General features: G+C 41.5%; 1 protein-coding gene across 1 annotated transcript; it reads right to left on the reverse strand.

Annotated features, from left to right (window-relative positions):
* Window positions 1–220: 220 nt before the first annotated feature.
* On the reverse strand, window positions 221–15,038 carry LOC110496449 (ankyrin repeat and MYND domain-containing protein 2). The gene is made up of 10 exons (XM_021572366.2): window positions 14,914–15,038; window positions 14,061–14,125; window positions 12,924–13,062; window positions 12,599–12,697; window positions 12,210–12,370; window positions 6,782–6,996; window positions 6,352–6,487; window positions 3,462–3,590; window positions 3,211–3,316; window positions 221–1,380 (listed from the first exon to the last, which is right to left on the reverse strand). Exons 1-10 carry the CDS (start codon window positions 14,978–14,980, stop codon window positions 1,214–1,216), a joined length of 1,284 nt encoding a protein of 427 aa, XP_021428041.1. The 5' UTR covers window positions 14,981–15,038; the 3' UTR covers window positions 221–1,213.
* Between the last annotated feature and the right edge of the window lie 3 nt (window positions 15,039–15,041).

Raw genomic sequence — 15,041 nt, forward strand, 5'->3', positions numbered from 1 at the left:
TCATGCTCACTCTCTGTAGAGAAAAAGTCTGACTGCATATTGTATAGAACTATCGCTGTAGCAAAAAGACCATCATGCTTCAGTACCCTTTGAACATTGCCAACAGAGTGCAGTAGCTATATTACCAGTCATCATCAATGCATGGTAGTAAAGGGGAAAGCTGCCATCTAGTGTCCAAACAAATATGGGCATATCCCCATAACAACAATGGACAATGAAGGAGAATTTTTAAGGCACTCTTTATTGACGTAATTGAAAATGTAAAACTGTCAACCAACACAAAAGCCACTTAGGTGTAAAGGGTTTGCCAGAGTTAAAGTCAGATCATTATTGGATCATCATTCTACTCTGTGACATGGAATGGTATTGATACATCACTGGTAAGACATCTGTGTCAACAAAGGGAACATAGAAATAATGATAATATGTTCAAATTATAGCAGGAATACACAACTTAACAATAACGCATAAAGAAGCCCTTAATATTGTGTTTTCTACCCATGGCCATACCTAAATAATTAGAGATGTATTGTTCAATAAGGTGGTCCCATTTCAACATGAGTGCATTTTTAAAATGACTACAGTGAGGGATGAAATTGTTATTTCAAGACATTAAAGAATATTCAAGGCTTACATTTTAAATAAGAGAAGGAATTGCTCAAATGACATACAAAGAACAAAAAAAGAAAACACCACCACAGCTAATCCAAATACAACTCAATGGCTGCATTTACACAGGCAGCCCAATAGTGATCATTTGCACAATTATTGGCCAAAGATCTGATCTGACTTGTTAAAAGACCCGTTATTGGCAAAATATCAGAATTGGTCTGCCTGTATAAACACAGCCAATAGACTGTACATCATATGCACACCCTGTATACTTCAGCCTCCCCTAGCCAAATAGACCACATTGGGTCCATAGTAACAATCCTTCCTTAGACTCCAGTCCAGCTGCCTGTTGGGTAAAGCATTCATCCCCACTAACTCCTTTCTCTCTAATCTGGACATCATGGCCAATCAGTAGTACTGCTGATTTAAAAAAAAATCATTCTCCTTTAACCAGGGACTGATTCAGACCTCAGGTGAATGTAATCAATTCAGTTTAATATTCAATAAAACTTTATTATTAATATCACTGAACTCTGGCCAATCAGTAACATTCATCAATGAATCAATACTACCCAGTAGAAAAGAACACCAGCAGTCCATCTCATTCCTGGTTGCAGGATGGTGGTCCCTCTGAGGATGTGGAGGGACAGTTCAGCTGGTCTGGCGCTGAGGGACCGGGACACCCTGATGACACCATGCGCTCCTCTGCCTTCAAACACAGCTCTGCCAGGAAGCTGGCTGTCTCCTTCACCATGTCACTCTCCTCATCTGGGCCCAGGATAAAGAGGAGAGGGGTAAAACAGTCTAAAGTTGACCTTAGAGGGCGAAACAAAGCCACAAGTACGTAACAAGCTACAGTAGTAATGTAGACTATAGAGGCCGGTATACCGAATCCAGATTAAGCCAATTCCTTGGTTAAAAAGCATGTCTGAAGCACTATAGTACACTGTAGTATAGCTGCAGTATGTACAGTGGGGAGAACAAGTATTTGATACACTGCCGATTTTGCAGATTTTCCTACTTACAAAGCATGTAGGGGTCTGTAATTTTAAACATAGGTACACTTCAACTGTGAGAGACGGAATCTAAAACAAAAATCCAGAAAATCACATTGTATGTTTTTTAAGTAATTATTTTTCATTTTATTGCATGACATAAGTATTTGATACATCAGAAAAGCAAAATGTAATATTTGGTACAGAAAACTTTGTTTGCAATTACAGAGATCATACGTTTCCTGTAGTTCTTTACCAGGTTTGCACACACTGCAGCAGGGATTTTGGCCCACTCCTCCATACAGACCTTCTCCAGATCCTTCAGGTTTCGGGGCTGTCGCTGGGCAATACGGACTTTCAGCTCCCTCCAAAGATATTCTATTGGGTTCAGGTCTGGCTGGCTAGGCCACACCAGGACCTTGAGATGCTTCTTACGGAGACACTCCTTAGTTGCCCTGGCTGTGTGTCTCGGGTCGTTGTCATGCTGGAAGACCCAGCCACGGCCCATATTCAATGCTCTTACTGAGGGAAGGAGGTTGTTGGCCAAGATCTCGTGATACATGGCCCCATCTATCCTCCCCTCAATACGGTGCAGTTGTCCTGTCCCCTTTGCAGAAAAGCTTCCCCAAAGAATGATGTTTCCACCTCCATGCTTCACAGTTGGGATGATGTTCTTGGGGTTGTACTCATCCTTCTTCTTCCTCCAAACACGGCGAGTGGAGTTTAAACCAAAAGCTCTATTTTTGTCTCATCAGACCACATGACCTTCTCCCATTCCTCCTCTGGATCATCCAGATGGTCATTGGCAAACTTCAGACGGGCCTGGACATGCGCTGGCTTGAGCAGGGGGACCTTGCGTGCGCTGCAGGATTTTAATCCATGACGGCGTAGTGTGTTACTAATGGTTTTCTTTGAGACTGGTCTCTTCAGGTCATTGACCAGGTCCTGCCGTGTAGTTCTGGGCTGATCCCTCACCTTCCTCATGATCATTGATGCCCCACGAGGTGAGATCTTGCATGGAGCCCCAGACCGAGGGTGATTGACCGTCATCTTGAAACTTCTTCCATTTTCTAATAATTGCGCCAAGAGTTGTTGCCTTCTCACCAAGCTGCTTGCCTATTGTCCTGTAGCCCATCCCAGCCTTGTGCAAGTCTACAATTTTAGCCCGGATGTCCTTACACAGCTCTCTGGTCTTGGCCATTGTGGACAGGTTGGAGTCTGTTTGATTGAGTGTGTGGACAGGTGTCTTTTATACAGGTAACGAGTTCAAACAGGTGCAGTTAATATAGGTAATGAGTCGAGAACAGGAGGGCTTCTTAAAGAAAAACTAACAGGTCTGTGAGAGCCGGAATTCTTACTGGTTGGTAGGTGATCAAATACTTATGTCATGCAATAAAATGCAAATTAATTACTTAAAAATCATACAATGTGATTTTCTGGATTTTTGTTTTAGATTCCGTCTCTCACAGTTGAAGTGTACCTATGATAAAAATGACAGACCTCTACATGCTTGTAAGTAGGAAAACCTGCAAAATCGGCAGTGTATCCAATACTTGTTCTCCCCACTGTATATTGTATGTGTTTTCAACAGTGTGTAGTTTACCATTGAGCTCCCTCAGCCTCGGGGCATCCTTCTCCTGCAGTCCTTTACAGATCTTCTTATGGGTGAACCAGTGGAGTCGCTGACACATCAGGCCACAGTACGTCACCTGTAGTAGTAGTAGTAATAGGAAGAATTTATTAATCATTTTATAGGCATTCATAATGGTGTATTCATGAGCGTTATCATTAAGTAATAAAGAGGGAAATGATTGAGAGAAGCACTGTGCTTGTGGTCGGAGGTGGTTTTCGTACCATTTTGCAGAGGGAGCATCGCTTCTCGGCCCCCCTCTCTCCACACGTAGCACAGAACTCAGCGTCTATGAAGGCCATCTTACCCGTGAGAGCCTGGGTTAGCACCGAGAATGCTGTCGGGTCGTTACCCTGGAGACAAGAGAAGCAGTGGAACATTGAACAGTAAACATTCCCTTACGAACATCAATTGTCAAAAAAGTCTGAATTCATTGAACATGATCATGAACTCCTTAAAAAGGTACAATGCAGCCATTTTTATCTCAATACCAAATCATTTCTAGGTAACAATTACAACCTTACTGTGATTGTTTTAAATTAAAAATCAAAAAGAAACAAAAATAGTTTCTTATCAAAAATCTATTTCTCAAGCGATAATTTTGCTAGGATTGTTTAGGAGTTTTTTGCAATAACTTTTGTTATTGACCAAATACTTATTTTCCACCATAATTTGCAAATAAATTCATTAAAAATCCTACATTTTTTTTTTCTTTTTTTTTCCTGTCATAGTTGTAGTGTACCTATGATGAAAATTACAGGCCTCTCATCTTTTTAAGTGGGAGAACTTGCACAATTGGTGGCTGACTAAATACTTTTTTGCTCCAGTGTACATAAGTATTCAGACCCTTTGCTATGAGACTCAAATTGAGCTCAGGTGCATCCTGTTTCCATTGATCATCCTTGAGATGTTTCTACAACTTGATTGGAGTCCCCCTGTGGTAAATTCAATTGATTGGACATGATTTGGAAAGGCAAACACCTGTCTATATAAGGTCCCACAGTTGACAGTGGATGTCAGAGCAAAAACCAAGCCATGAGGTCGAAGGAACTGTCTGTAGAGCTCCGAGGCAGGATTGTGTCGAGGCACAGATCTGGGGAAGGGTACCAAAACATTTCTGCAGCATTGAAGGTCCCCAAGAACACATTTGCTTCCATCATTCTTAAATGGAAGAAGTTTGGAACCACCAATGTTTGGAACCGCCAGGCCAAACTGAGCAATCGGGAGAGAAGGGCCATGGTCATGGAGGTGACCAAGAACCTGATGGTCACTCTGATAGAGCTCTAAAGTTCCTCTGTGGAGATGGGAGAACCTTCCAGAAGGACAACCAACTTTGCAGCATTCCACCAATCAGGCATTTATGGTAGAGTGGCCAGACGGCAGCCACTCCTTAGTAAAAGTCAAATGACAGCCTGCTTGGAGTTTGCCTAAAGGCACCTAAAGACTCTCAGACCATGAAAAACATGATTCTCTGGTCTGATGAAACCAAGATTGAACTCCTTGGCCTGAATTCCAAGTGTCACGTCTGGAGGAAACCTGGCACCATCCATACGGTGAAGCATGGTGGTGGCAGCATCATGCTGTGGGGATGTTTTTCAGCTCATGGACTGGGAGACTAGTCAGGATCGAGGCAAAGATGAATGGAGCAAAGTACAGAGAGATCCTTGATGAAAACCTGCTCTATAGGTCCCAGCACCTCAGACTGTGACAAAGGTTGACCTTACAACAGGACAACAATCCTAAGCACACAGCCAAGACAACGCAGGAGTGGCTTCGGGACACATCTCTTTAAGGTCCTTGAGTGGCACAACCAGAGCCCGGACTTAAACCTGATCGAACATCTCTGGATAGACCTGAAAATAGGTGTGCAGCAACACTCCCTATACAACCTGACAGAGCTTGACTGGAAGAAACTCCCCAAGTACAGGTGTGCCAAGCTTGTAGCGTCATACCCATGAAGACTCGAGGCTGTAATCGCTGCCAAAGGTGCTTCAACAAAGTACTGAGTAAAGGGTCTGAATACTTATGTAAATGTAATGTTGCAGTTTATTATTTTTAATAAATTAGCAAAAATTGTGTGTGGATTGATGAGGGGAAAAAACTATTTAATCAATTTTAGAATAAGGCTATAACCTAACAAAATGTGGAAAAAGTCTAGGGGTCTGAATACTTTCCGAAGGCACTGTATGTAACCTTCAAACTAGCTGTTATTGGCAGAGATGTTTGAAACTTTATTTGTTGTTGGTCTATTGAAGTAACTGTCCAGTGTTTCCAGATTTCTATATGACCTATAATTAATTTCAATATAGAGTGAAATAGTTTTCCTTACAAAAAATGATAATTAAGTATGTTAAAAATAAACTTTTCTGTGTTGGAATGGTGTGGGCAGACCCGAACTACAGAATGGTGTGGCCGTATACCGGTCATTAAAAATATTAATGCGAGTAGACCACTGATTGGTCAGCTCATTGATATATTCTCAATCAATTTTGAAACGGTCTGTTTGAGATACAAGTTTGAGGTGGATTTTTTTAAGTGTTTAAAAAAAAGTCCTATTCATGTTTTGGCCACAAATACGAGTAGAGGATTAGTCAACAACATAATTTGTGTATAAATTAACAGAATCTGAACTTTTAAAAAAGCGAGATTTTCACTGGACAGTTACTTTACCTTGGCGTTTTAATGTAAGCTTGCGGGATCAGGTGGCTTTGCAAGGCTAACTTTAACTTATGCCACCTGGTGATGTCACCAGGCAGGCCAAAACTCCACCCATGCAAAACGTGCTGAACTTTCAGGCGGTCTTTTCAAACAGCTCTTACACTAACAGGGTATTATCGTAATTTTCAAAAATTCCAAGTATTATTCCAACCTCATAGTGTGGAAATGTACAGTATATAAAACACAGGAAATCACATTTTGGACTGCACTGCCCCTTTAATATATAAATGTATAATTTAAAAAATGTTGCGCAACCCAATCAATCTTCAATTGGTTAATTTCCCGAGAGGACTAATTAAGTGAGTCCATAAGTGAGTCCATAGGAGGAGCCTTACATTGGATAAGACCTAAGTCAAAGGAAAGTTTGAATCAATGAATGACAGGAAGCTCACTCACAATCTCCACTGGTGCGATGCTCCTGACCAGCTGCTGTAGTAGTGCGGCTTCACAGTAGGGAAACTTCCTGATGCAGTCTCTAATGAACTTCTCCTGGTACTGAGGAAAACCATCTCCATCCCTCCCCTTCAACAGGCTGAGAGAAGAGACACAAATTAAATCAATGTAAAGAACTGTCTATGCAGTTTACGTACAATATTCATGCAATATACAGCACTAAAAATAAACTATGAAACACAATTCGTACCCAATGGTTAGTCTCAGAATTTTGTGCAATAACAGAAAAATGTATTGGACAGTTACCGGTTAGAATGCCAGCAATGCAATCAATCAATCAAATCAACCACTGTCAAGAAAAACAAGATGATGTACTGAGAGTGACACACACACAACACACACACACACACACACACACACACACACACCACACCTCTTGATGAGCACATCTAGCTTGTCATCACGGTCCAGAAGGAAGGCCATGCATTTCTGCAGCACATAGCTAATGTAGTGCATCTTCATGGCCAGGACTTCATTCATATCCTGCTGCTTCACACACTGCTCACACAGCAGATCCATGACATGGTAACACTTCTCTAATGCTCCCACGTCCACCAGCAGAGGGTTCTCCCTGACCAGCATCACCAGCTAAGAAAGGGGGGAGGTGTGGAGGAGGTGTGAAGTGTTATAGAGAATATTAGAAAGAGAGACAAAGAAAGAGTTAGAAAGAGAGATTTAGAAAGAGAGAGAGAGAGAGAGGGAGAGAGAGAAAGAAAGATTTAGAAAGAGAGAGATAGAGAGTTAGAAAGATACATTTAGAAAGAGAGAGGGAGAGAGAGAGAGAGAGGAAGAAGAAGATGTTACGTTCCCCAGTTTATGTGTTGTAGTTTGTGTATTTGCATGTGTTTTATTTCAGGAAATGGCTTCCTGAAATCCCTCAAGCAGCTGATTGGTCGACTCCAGGGCTAATTGGAGAGCTGACCCCGCCCCCTCGTCAAGACACAGCTGTCTCCAGTTACATTCATTCTGAAGCTATATAAAAGCCAGTGTTCTGTTCAGGAGAGAGAGATTTTGGAGGTAGGGATTACTGAGAGAGATTTGCTGGGAGGTCATTGCAAAGCGATTGTTTGTGATAGAGATTTTGCTGAGGTCATTGCAGAGCGATTGTTTGTGATAGAGAGTTTTTGCTAGAGGTTGATCTTGCTGGGAGTTCATTGCTGGGAGTTCGTTGTTGGTATGTTCTGTGAGTTTGTTGCTCAGGTAGAGCTTATTTGATGACCTTTGTTTCTTAGTTTGTTTGTGAAATTGTTTAATATTTTGTTTCATTTGTTCCCAGGGGGGAAGGGGAAGGCACCTTGGGAGTGTTTAGGCAAGAGGCCCGCGGGCATACATATACCCGTAGTATATTCACTGTCTAGGCACACTAGGTAAGACCTGGGCGGACCACCCCCTGTATTTTGGTTAGGGCACCAGGTGGTGCTAAATTAGGTAAGTAGTGGGTAGGCAGGTAAGATAGGAGAGGGGGGGGGCTTTGAGATTTACTTTCTTTGCTTTGGTTCCGTCCAGCCCCTTTTCCCCATATTACCGTGTAAAGGAATAAAGTCCTTGTAAACCACATGTCAGAGTCAAGGCCCGCGGGCCACATCCGGCCCGCAAGAAGGTTTTTTACGGCCCCTGGGATGATCTTGATTTATTATTAGAACCGGCCCGCAGCAAGCCGGCAGCCCGCAGATCTTTTACACGCACCAATACTACATTTCCCACAATGCAAAGGTGACGCACCGAGCAGTAGGCTGCTTCATTTCAATATTTATTGGCACAGCAGTCGTCAGCATCACAGTAAAATTAACTTTCAGATACCCATCAAAAATGGCAAAACGGAAGGTGGATACTGAGAACCGGGGGTTTCAAACAAGGTGGGAGTCGGAGTATATGTTCACGAAGGTAGCTGGAAAACCTGTGTGTCTTCTGTGTGGAGAAAGTGTGGCGGTACTGAAAGAGTATAATCTGAGACGACATTATGAAACGAAACACGCGGACAAAAACAAGAATATGGACATGGAACAAAGGCTACAAAAGGCAGAGGAATTAAAACGAGGCCTCAAATCTCGACAGGCTGCTGTCAAGGCCAGTTTTATTTTGGCAGAAGAGATCGCTAAATCAGCCCGGCCATTTACGGAGGGGGATTTCATCAAAAACTGCATGATTAAAGTTTGTGACGAAGTTTGCCCAGAAAAAAGGCAACTCTTTTTAAATGTGAGTCTGAGCAGAAACACCATTGCCGAGAGAGTAGACCAGTTGTCCATCAATCTAAAAGAGCAGCTTGTGAAAAAGGGAAAAGATTTTATTGCATATTCCTTGGCTGTGGATGAGAGCACCGACATTTCTGACATTGCCCAGTTGTCAATTTTCATCCGCGGAGTGGACTCCAGCCTAAGCGTGACAGAGGAGTTTTTGGCTTTACGTCCTATGCATGGCACAACTACGGGGCATGATTTGTATGAAGAGGTGTCAAGATGTGTAAATGAGATGGAGCTGCCTTGGGAAAAACTCGTGGGTTTGACAACCGACGGAGCACCTGCGATGTGTGGACACAGGAGCGGACTGGTGGCGAAGATACGGGAAAAGATGCAAGAGGAAAACGCGACAGGTGAGCTGACAGCTTATCATTGTATCATACACCAGGAAGCGTTGTGCGGTAAAGCCTTGAAAATGGAGCATGTAATGAGCATCATCACGCGCACAGTTAACTTTATCAGAGCCAAAGGTTTGAATCACCGCCAGTTCAAGGCATTTCTGACGGAGTTAGAAACGGAGCATGGTGATTTGCCTTATCACACAGAGGTGCGATGGCTAAGCCAGGGAAAGGTGCTTCAAAGATGTTTCGAGCTTCGTGAGGAGATTTGTCTATTCTTGGACAGCAAAGGGAAAGACACAACACAACTCCGAGACGAAATGTTTCTGTGTGAAATGGCTTTTCTGTGTGACATTACGAGTCATCTGAATGCAATAAACTTGCAGCTGCAGGGTCGGGATCGTGTCATCTCTGATATGTACAGTACAGTGAAGGCATTTAAAACCAAACTGACTCTGTGGGAGACGCAGATGCGGAAAGAAAATTTGAGCCACTTTCCCAGCTGCCAGACCATGAAAGAGAAGCTCTCTACCAGTGCGTTCCCGAGCACACAGTTGGCTGATAAAATAGGTATGCTTACCACTGACTTTCGACGCCGATTTGCTGACTTTGAAGCACAAAAAAGCAGGTTGGAACTGCTCGGTAACCCATTTGCTGTTGACGTGGAAAGCTCACCACCAAACCTCCAAATGGAGTTGATTGACCTCCAATGCAATGATGCACTGAGGGAAAAATATGCGGCAGTGGGTGCTGCGGAGTTTGCCCGTTTCCTCCCCGGCACAATGCCCCAGCTGCGCATCCAGGCTGCTCAAACGTTGTCTATGTTTGGCAGCACATACCTGTGTGAACAACTGTTTTCTTTGATGAACCTGAACAAAACATCACACAGAAGTCGACTTACTGCTGAACACCTCCACTCAATTCTGAGGATTTCTTCAGCTCAGAGCCTTACCCCGAACATTGATGAACTTGTGGAAAAGATGGGACACCACCAAGTATCACCCTCAACCTCAAACAAGTGAACATTACTGTGCAATCACATATTTAGAGTTTTTACTCAGTTCAAGTTTAAAAGTTAAAATTTAATATTTGTTTTCACTGCATGTTACTTCTCCTTAAACAAAGTGTTGTTTTTGATTAATAGATTTTTGCACTTTATTTTTTTGTATTTCAATCCAATTATATTTTAAAAATATTTCAGTTGAGTGGATGATAGAAAATTGCTATTATTGTTTTTTCTTTGAAGTAAATTTAGCCCACTTTTGCTAAAATAGAAAATATAGTCTACTGATGGTGCCTTGAATACCGGTTTCTTTCATTTAATGTTCATGTTATGGGGATATTTATATAAAGGAAATTTGTCTTTTGTGTCTGTTGAAAATTAAAGATTACTGACAGAGCCATAAGAAAATATTGCTTTATTTATCTGATCATATTGTAATATATTTGTTAGGTTTTCAGTAGGTTCAATTAGGTTCACTAGACTATATGCGTCATTTAAAAATGTTTCAATGAACATTCGAACAGTCCGGCCCTCGTCTTGTAGCTGATTTTTTTATTTGGCCCTCCGTCCATTTGACTTTGACACCCCTGTTGTAAACGGTACCACATTCTGTCTGTTGTCATTCTTACTCGCACCTACAGTCATACCTTTTTCGCTTCACGGAGAGTTTAGTTGTAGCAGGGTGTTGCGTTCTCTCTTCATAGAGGCGTGCGTAACAGAGTACAACACTATCTAATGACCCCACAATTTGAAAAGAAGGAAGAGAAAGAAAGAGGCCTGGTTGCTCCTCACCACACGCGCCATTCCATCATATCCCAGTATTCCTAGTTTGCTGTTTATTCTATACTCTAAGACTATAACACTATGTATCCTGCTGAACTCCCATAGCGAAGGCTACTCTGTGAGACCGGGGCCATAGGGCTAGGGGATATGAATGTCTCAGTTCATGTTCTAGAGAAGAGATTCCACACATCAAACAAAAAGACACTTTCCAATGCCATGTTTCAACAAACTGAAGTCTTATGATGTAAAGAATCAGTATCCATCACAGTGACACAGTGGCAGAAACTATAGATTACGTACTGACTGGTCACTTTGCAATGCTACTGAATAAACACACGCTCCTATGACTTCATAACTGTCTCGGAAAAATACTTAGCAATAACTAAGTTGCAATCTAACCGACGTATGACAGCCACAAGGTGTGTGCAGTTGGTTAGACAGCCAAAACAGTTCAGACTTTTCTTGTACATTGGTGCACTGCCCCGACCGCAACATGACTTTAAGTAAGCATTTCGTTGGACGGTGTATTCCATGTATATCCTGTACATACGACTAATAAAGCTTCAAACTTTAACCATGACTTTAGTCAGCAGGCTGATATAGCAGAGGTCTGAGAGTGTTAGTGGCAACCCTCTCTGTGTCCTGAGTTCACATCCAGATTTAGACAGATCTAAAGCGGGCAGCGGCACCACGGGAGTGTGACTGCAGCCTGCAGCGGGTGAGGGTTGATCATGCAGAGAATGGAATTCAAAAGGACACTAGGCTATCCAAGCCATAGTTGAATTACAAAATAATAGGGGGACTTGGGGGGAAGGTGGTGGCAGCTGGGTATTCCATAACAAATCAGCCTTCCATCCTACCCCCCAACAAAATGATAATATCAAGTGTGCACCCATCCCCACTTTCATTATTGCCAAAGATATCAATGTGCACTAAATGGGGGATATGGTGCCATTTCAGGGAAGCAGCCTTAGACTACTGGAGAAACTGAGTAAACCAAAGCCTATTGGGTTCCTGGAAACTATCCTGGCCATCTGAAGTGTCTTAACAACACGATCAAGCCACTCCACTTCCCCAGAGTCAGGTGATCTAATATATACATACCATTTGTATGTCTCTGGGGCAGTTTGAAGGAAGTTGATGGTCGTTTCTACTAGCTGCTCCTGTAGACCTCAAGTCATTGCGCTAACGCTAGTTAGAAATAGCTTCAGAAACTATCTTCAACTTCTTTCCAACTGCACGCAGAGACATACAAATATTATCCATGAGTTCATATGACTCTGGTCTCTTTAATGCATTTTAATTCTCTATTTTACATAAACACTTGCACTAAAAGCAATCTCATAGAGTGTGCAATGCACAGAGGTTTAAGGAGAGGATTGTTTTTAAAAAGTTAGATAGGAACCATTTAGAATTCAATTTAGAATATAACATCTCCACCTTGACAGGGTTGAGGTTGGAGGTCATGATGATCTTGTGAAGAGGTCCAGCCAGTTTGGGAGGCAGTTTGGCTTCTCGCTCCAGCCCCTGGGGTCTAGTGTAGTACTCGAGCCGCGCTCGAGAGAAGAAGTTGTTGATCACTGTCACACAGTCATGCTGGCCTGAGAGGTGAGACAATCGTCATCATCAAAATTATCATCACCATCATCATCATCATCTTAATTTCCATAATCATCATAATAAACCCAAAAGTTTGGGACAATGGGACTGATATCAGGGCTGTGGTTAATTTGGTTTTCAATTCAGCCTATTCAGAAAAAGTCACAAAAAAGCTGGGTATTTGCAGGAAAAGACTGTGTGAAAGAAGTTTAAGGCGATCACTTCTTTACCCACGAAAGCAGCCATCTGAGCAGCCGTGCGACCTACTGAATTGACCAGGTCTGTCTCTGCACCCGCATCCAGCATCATGGAGGTTATGTCTGTCTTTCCTGGGATAGGGCAAGTTATGGCAGAGTCCAATTTATTTTATTAAAATATTAAGTTTATTAAGTTTATTAAATTATTATATGGTGCTTATAAATGAGTTATTTATGGATTATGAATGTGTTATGAAGTCCTTTTGTAGGTACCCTTCAAATAAATATGACCAATATCAAAATATTGTCTAAATTACAGTATATGCTGTATGAAAAAGGATGCCTGCCCTGGACTAACCTGAGAGTCCAGCAAACATGAGGGCTGTGTATCCATAATCATGTTCATTACAATTGACGTCTGCCCCGTGCTGGAGCAGCAGACTGCACATGTCTGCCTGGCCCTTGTATGCTGCGTGCATTAGGGGAGTCATTCCATACTGAGGGGAGACAGAAAGGATCATACTATCATTTAGGGTGCTGATTCTACTGGCATTCACCTGGTAGCCAACTTGTAACAGCTTCTTTTAATGAATACTAAAGAAACAAACACGTAAATCATTGGTTATGACCGTTTAATTACCATAGTAAATACCTGGTACTTTTTGCACTGTAAAATAAAGTGCTATGGAAGTAAGGCAGGAAGAGACAGTTACTGTTACATGTTTATCCACATAATACTCAAACGTGACAATTATGTCAGCGACATACTGTATAGAGTTATAAGGCCAGGCTGAGACTGAGTGCGCATATAGAGATCAAGATCTGCTGCTCCATCTGATTTTGACAGACTGAACACACTTGTGCCACTTTTTTTTTTTTTTTTTTACATCCGGCTCCCACACACACACACACACACACACACACATAACACACATACATACACATACACACATATACACACAGACGTGGTCTGAAGTAGTCTGTGGGTTACATCTAGTGGCTGGAGTACTTACATCCTGCACTCAAGAGTCTCAGCCATATGTCTACATAACAATGGAAAACATATGCTGCAGGCCTTCACCCACAGAATGTTATATATGTCTCCATGGCTACACCATCCCAATAACATCACTATTTACTTTGTGTCATTAACGCCCTATAGGTTTGTCAGACTATGTCAAAACTATTAGTGGTCATGCGTAAAGGATTTTTGTGAAATAGACTTTTAAGTGACATTTATGTGTTTTACTGTTCTAAATCTCAGGGATATCGTGGCTAGTGTATGAATTGCTGTAAGCTAACTTGTACACTGATATATTGGGCAAGAGAATGACAAATCTCATCTTAGCATTAACTAATGACACAAACAACACAGGTAACTTTGTCAGAGTTTTCAACGACAAGACTCAATAGCCCCCATCCATACAGTACCTCATCCAGACAGTACCTCATCCATACAGTCCCTCATCCAAACAGTACCTCATCCATACAGTACCTCATCCAGACAGTTGACTCTGACGTCCTTGGACCCCAGCAGCCGTGCAACCTCCTGCACATCACCTGGTTCACACAGAATAGAGATTTTAGATATAAAATGAAACATGCAATACCTCTCATTAACAATATATCATGCAATTTGTATAAATGATCTGTGCAATTTCACTTTATCTCCCCATAGGTACAATGAGGTTTTTGCAAGACACTGTGAATGTGAAAAACAGGTGCCCTCCAGCAGTTTGGTATAAAATGTTTTAAATCAAATCAAATCAAATGTATTTGTCACATACACATGGTTAGCAGATGTTAATGAGTGTAGCGAAATGTCATAATGTGTGTTGGTGATGTATGGGAAGTATTGGAATTATTACTATAACATTATTACATCAAAAATGTAGCCTACTGATAATGCATTAATGCCTGAAGAAATTGTTTGATCATATATTCAGATTCAGAGTGTTTAATAGTCACATGTATAGGGTTACAGGTGTGATTACAGGGTACAATAAAAGTCTTAGGCTTCGAGCTCCAACATGCAGGACTAAGTGAAACAAAATAATGAAAATGAAAACAACACTGTAAATAGAAATAGCATTATATACATAAAAACAACTGTGGCAGTGATGACCACACAAATGTTGAGGGAGTGAAGTGGAATGACCATAACGGGAGCATGACCATTGAGTGAAATAAAAACTATAACAATTGTATTTTCTAAAAGTAATATAAAAAAGTAATACAACAAGTAATATTTGTGTGACAAATGAAGACATTACTGTAACAGCATTGAACAAAGGAAAATAACAGAAAAGTGTTTACAAAGTCAGCCAAAAAAATAAATAAAAACTTACCTGCAGCAATAACCTGTAATATTTCTCGCTCAGCTGCTGAAAGATCTCCTTTCTTGGGAGCAGCCATTCTCTCTGTTGTTAAAATTGTATTTATATTTTCTCAATTCACAAGTGTTGACGAACAATAT

The sequence above is a fragment of the Oncorhynchus mykiss genome, chromosome 18 (genome assembly GCF_013265735.2).
Source record: "Oncorhynchus mykiss isolate Arlee chromosome 18, USDA_OmykA_1.1, whole genome shotgun sequence".
Lineage (NCBI taxonomy): Eukaryota > Metazoa > Chordata > Actinopteri > Salmoniformes > Salmonidae > Oncorhynchus > Oncorhynchus mykiss.